Consider the following 6,000-nt stretch of genomic DNA (forward strand, 5'->3'; position numbering starts at 1 on the left):
TTGGCTCTATAGCTATGGGACTAAACATGCTTTGAAACAAGTGGATATTCCTTCAGCTTAGGCCAAGTTATTTAAAAAAATTGGGGCACTTCCCTTGAAATACAGTAGTAAGATGCATGCTAAATAGAGTGCAAAGCAGCCCAATATGCACAACAGACTTAACCGTTGTTGGTATGGCAGCCTGCAGTCATATTTCACTGTAATACTTCTCTATGTCTTGAAGAAACAACAGAAATATATGCATCCCTATTGTACTTAACTGATTTGTTCATGCCTTTACCTCAAGGGCGATGTTTTTACTGCATTAAAGGTGCTATATAAATACAAGCTGTTTTTCTTGCTCAGTGACTGATACCTGCTTGTTCATGAATGCTGTTCACTGAATTGGGATAAATCTAATTAGCCTGTGCTTGAATATGAGACATCATATATTTAATCTCTGATCCTTGGGGACTGCATGGGGATCCCTGGATTTTCCCAAGCTGATCAGATTCCTCGAACTGTTTATATACTAATAAGCACATATTTTCTGTAATGATGGCACTGGTTTTCTTTGTGCAGCTTTCAGAAATTAAACAGCAAGAAAGATACTCAGATTATTTAACTGATTTATCTTCCATTCTTCAAATGGTATATATCCTTGAAACAAGTAGGAGCATATTCCGGCTTTTAGATCTGGGAACAACCAAATATAGAGCACACCAATGAAAATGTATTGAAAGCGCAGGCAGGCGATACTATACTTGGCAAAAACAATACGAGAAAAAATAGCACAATAAGCTATGAACACTCTCTTTGGACTAATGATTTGTCTTTCACCACAAGCACGAACACACTCTTTGCCTTTGTCCCAGGACAGCTTTGTTATTTAACCTCTCCTGCCCTCTGCCCTATCAAACACCTTCCCCTTTATTCTCTCTCCCACCCCACCCTCCTTCACTTGCTTAAAACCTAAATTATTTTCTAACCTTTACCAGTTCTGATGAAAGGTCAGACCTGAAACATTAACTTTGCTTCTCGCTCCACAGATGCTGCCAGACTTGCTGAGTATTTCCAGCATTCTGTTTTTATTTCAGATTTCCAGCATCTGCAATATTTTGCTTTTATTCTGATGTAACTAATAGTATACAGAGCAAGAGGAACTCAGGTGAGATAGAAAACAAGGATCGACAGAAACTGATCCTATTAAAACAGCTACAATGTACTTGCTACCAGTCAGCATAAGGATAAAAACACAGGAGGACAGCCAGAATACTGACCATATCATCTTGTAGCAGGAAGATGTTCAAAAGGAGGTTGGGGAGAAGTGTAATGTGGGAGTTATAGGGGATTCAATAATTTGGAGAGAGGACAAATTCTTCTACCAGCATGTAAATAGTAAATGTGTGGTAAGAGGCAGGGTGGAGCCTATTCGGGAAAGAGCGAAATATGCTTAGAGGCACAAGGAAAAGCTAGAATACTTAACAGTACTTTGTATCAGTGTTTACTAAGGAAGAGGATGCTGCCGAACTATCAATAGAAGCAGAGATGGTAGAGGTAATTGATGGAACAAAAACTGATAAGTGGGATGTACTGGAAAAGCTGGTTTTGCTTAAGAGTGGATAAGTCGCCTGGTTCAGACAGCTTGCATCCCAGGTTATTACAGGAAGTGGGGATGGAGATAGTGGAAGGGCTTGCCATAATCTTCCTATCTTCCCTTGATACAGGAGAGGTGCCAGAGGATCAGAGTGGCAAATGGTGCAAGGACTTTCAGCTAATGGGAATAGCTTTTCTTTGTCTTTTTTTTTTAAATGTACAAGTGGTAATGACCTGGAATTCGCTGCCTATGAGGGTGTTGGAAGCAGAGACAATCAATCATTTCAAAAGGAAATTGGATGGGCACTTGAGGGAAATAAACTTGAAGGGCTACGGGGAAGAAGCAGGGGAATGAGACTGACTGAACTGCTCTTTTAGACTCAGCTATTTACAATCTATATTAAAGACTTAGAAGAGATAGAGAGTAATGTATCTAAGCTTGCTGACGATACAAAGCTAGGTGGAAAGGGAAGTTGTGGGGAGGACAGAGAGGCTGCAGAGATATATGCAGGTTAAGTGAGTGGGCAACAAGATGGCAGATGAGGTATAATGTGGAGAAGTGTGAAATAATTCACTTTGGTCATAAGATTAGAAAAGCAGAATATTTTTTCAAAGGTGCGAAATGTTGATGTTCAGAGAGACTTGGGTGTGCTTGTACAAGGAATGCATTAAGTTAGCATGCAGGTATAGCAAGCAATTAGGAAGGCAAATGACATTGGCCTTAAATTACAAGGGGACTGGAGTTCAAGAATAAGGAAGTCATGCTACAATCATAAAGGGGTTTGGCGAGACCTCATCTGGAATACTGTGTGCAGTTTTGGTCTCCATATTTAAAGGAACAATATACTTGCATTGGAGGCGGTACAGCAAAGGTTCACCAAATTGGCCCCTGGGGTGAGAGGATTATCCTATGATGAGTGGCTGAGTAAATTGGGCCTATACTCTCAAGTTTAGAAGATTGAGAGGCGATCTCATTGAATGACACAAAACTGTGTGGGAGGGTGAGTTGTGAGGAGGATGCAGAGAGGCTTCAGGGTGATTTGGACAAGTTGAGTAAGTGGGCTAATGCATGGCAGATGCAGTATAGTGTGGATAAACGTGAGGTTATCCACTTTGGTAGCAAAAACAGGAAGGCAGGGGAATATGCAGCGAGACCTGGGTGTTCTCGTACACCAGTCGCTGAAGGTAAGCATGCAGGTCCAACAGACGGTAAAAAAGGCAAATGGTACATTGGCCTTCATAGCAAGGGGATTCGAGTACAGGAGCAGGGATCTCTTGCTGCAATTATACAGGGCCTTGGTGAGGCCACACCTGGAATATTGTGCGCAGTTTTGGTCTCCTTATCTGAGGAATCCTTATCTCATCTTGCTATAGAGAGAGTGGAGCGAAGGTTTACCAGACTAATTCCTGGGATGGCGGGACTGACGTATGAGGAGAGATTGAGTCAGTTAGGATTATATTCGCTGGAGTTCAGACGAGTGATGGGTGATCTCATAGAAACCTATAAAATTCTAACAAGACTTGACAGGGTAGATGCAGGAAGGATGTTCCCAATAGTGGGGGAGTCCAGAACCAGGGCTCATAGTCTAAGGATACGGGGTAAACCTTTCAGGACTGAGATGGGGAGAAATTTCTTCACCCAGAGAGTGGTGAGCCTGTGGAATTCGTTACCACAGAAAGCAGTTGAGGCCAAAACATTGTATGTTTTCAAGAAGGAGCTAGATATAGCTCTTGGGTCTAAAGGGATCAAAGGGTATGGGGTGAAAGCGAGAACAGGTTACTGAGTTGGATGATCAGCCATGATCATAATGAATGGCGGAGCAGGCTCGAAGGGCCGAATGGCCTACTCCTGCTCCTATTTTCTATGTTTTTATGTTTCTATGAATCATACAAAATTCTGAACGGGCTTAATAGGGTAATCGCTGAGAGATTGTTGCCACTGGTTAGGGAATCTAAAACACAGGAGCACAGTCTCAGGCTAAAGGGGCTGATCATTTAGGACTGAGGAGGAGGAGAAATTTTTTCACTCCAAGGGTTGTGAATCTTTGGAATTCTCTACCCCATAAGGTTGTGGATGCTCCATCACTGAATATATTTAAGGCTGAGATGGACAGATTTTTGCTCTCTCAGGGAATCAAGGAATATGGGTAACTGGTGGGAAAGTGGAGTTGAAGACCAAGATCAGCTGTGATCATACTGAATGGCAGAGCAGGCTCGACAGGCCATATGGTCTACTACCACTCCCATTTCATGTGTTCTTGTGATGGGTCAAATGGCCTCCTTCTGTTCCCTAATGACTGAGAACCAACAATGGGCAGGCCATATCAGATTTAATGAGTAATTAACCAGTTAACAGCCTAACTGTGTGAACATTATTGTAATATCGAGTTCAACACAGTGTTTGAAAGGGAGAAATTGAGGGAAGGTGGGGATGTGGTAGGGAATATGGGATTAATGTAGGATTAGCATAAATGGGTGGTTGATAGTCGGCACAGACTCGGTGCTGTATCTCTCTAGGTACATAAAATGATCAAAAAGATTAATGGAATGCTGCCCTTGATATCTCTACAGGACTAGAACACAAGAGGATAGAAGTTATGTTTCAGCTAAACAAAGCCATGGTTAGATCATACTTGGAACACTGAACAATTCAGTGGATTGTTAGGAAGCATATACTGGCCTTGGAGGGAGTGTAGGGTAGATTTACCAGAATGATACCAGGACCCCAAAAGATAAATTACGAGAAGCAATTACAGAAAATGGGGTTGCATTCCCTGGAATTTAGAAGGTAAAGGGTGATTTGATCAAAGTTTTAGGATATTAAATGGAACAGATAGGCTAGATAGCGAGAAATTATTTTTGCTGTTCTGGGTAGTCTAAGACTAGGAGGCATAGTCTAAAAATTAAAGCCAGATCCTTCATGAGTGAAGTTCAAAAACACTTCTAAACACAAAGAGAAGCTTGGTACTCTGTTCTGTACATTGAAATTAATTACATCAATTGCTATCAACTGAGATTTGTTAACCAAAGTTATTAAGGGATATGGGAGCAAAGGCAGGTATGTGGGGTTAGGTCACTAATCAGCCATGACCTCATTGAATGGCAGAACAGGCTACTCCCGTTCCTAGGCAACATTATATTAGTTATTCACTTCCTCCACTTCTCATCTGAAAATGTCACTTCTCATGCAACAACTACTATCCACTCTGAACCCGAGAGATTTTCCATTCACCTACACATCAGCTAAAGGAATTACTTGAAACCCAGAATTGAGAATCCCTCGACTTTAATAGCCCCTTGCTAAGAAAAACTAACCACCACCATTTCTAACTAGATTAATACAGTAACAGGAAACCAATGAAAAAAAATTTCCTTAAGTAGAAGTAGCTGGATACAGAGACTGAATATCAGTTTTGCTATTGCACCCAATTATCTTGGCGTGGTATAATTAGTTTGAAAATATAGCAATTTTATTGATATCACAAAAAACGTCAAGTTGATTTAGAACTCCAACCGCTTAACGTAACGGTATTCAATAACAAATATTTCTGTGCAAGAGTAAAAAAAAAGTCTAATTCTTAAAATGGGGTCTTTGTTACTGTTCTTTCGACATGATACAAATCTGCAAAAAGCCTCTTTCCTGGTTAAGAAGGAAAATCTTGAGCAAAATGGATTCCCCCAGTTTGTTGTGCTAGTTGCTTTGAAGACGATTAAATAAAAACTCAACAAGATCGTTGTTAAGCAGAAATACTGCAGCTGCGTAAGGTCGGAGAGGAGAGAAAAGCCTTTTATTGTTAAAGCGTAACCCTTCAAATCGCTTTAAGTGTTATTAGTGGGAATCCCCCGCCCCTTTGCCCATCAGTCTGTGCAGCTACAGCCAGCACTCGGCCTCACCGGAACCTCCTCTTCCTCCTCACAAGACTAACGACGCGCTCTCTGATACCTCACCCGCTTATTTTTAGTTAATAAATGAGATTTCGCCTCCTTCAAACCTCTTTCTTCTTCTGCCCGTGAGACGGAACTCCACAACACACAAACAATACGACAAACGCCGCTAACACCCGGCCCACGGCCATCTTGGCTTCCAACGGTATGACGCAGAGACCGCCGCCAACTGCATGACGTAAGACGCAAACGTGACCCAATCTCAAATAAAAGCAAAATACTGCGAATGCTGGAAATCTGAAATAAAAACAAGAAATGCTGGAAACACTCAGCAGGTCTGACAGCATCTGTGATGAGAGAGAAGCAGAGTTAATGTTTCGGGTCAGTGACCCTTCTTCGGAACCTCCCCCTCCATGGCAACTTGTGATTGGTTCCAGCAGCAAGCAACAAGTAGGGCTCCTGGGTATCTCGGATTTGTGGTTTGTCATTGGCTCAGAGGGATAAATATGTACCATTGGGTTCAATTCAGTCCAACAACTT

General features: G+C 41.8%; 1 protein-coding gene across 2 annotated transcripts in view; it reads right to left on the bottom strand.

The window, feature by feature from the left end:
• The window catches only part of LOC137377553 (magnesium transporter protein 1), a 53,385-nt gene extending 47,696 nt beyond the window's left edge, over nucleotides 1-5,689 (bottom strand). The window contains exon 1 of one of the 2 annotated variants that reach the window (XM_068047286.1): nucleotides 5,568-5,689. In XM_068047286.1, the coding sequence (XP_067903387.1) occupies nucleotides 5,568-5,651 (84 nt within the window). In that variant the 5' untranslated portion in view covers nucleotides 5,652-5,689. Of the gene's footprint in view, nucleotides 1-5,523 lie in introns of both variants that reach the window. The other variant, XM_068047287.1, reaches the window with a different exon arrangement.
• Nucleotides 5,690-6,000: the final 311 nt, after the last annotated feature.

Source organism: Heterodontus francisci, chromosome 15 (genome assembly GCF_036365525.1).
Source record: "Heterodontus francisci isolate sHetFra1 chromosome 15, sHetFra1.hap1, whole genome shotgun sequence".
Classification (NCBI taxonomy): Eukaryota; Metazoa; Chordata; class Chondrichthyes; order Heterodontiformes; family Heterodontidae; genus Heterodontus; species Heterodontus francisci.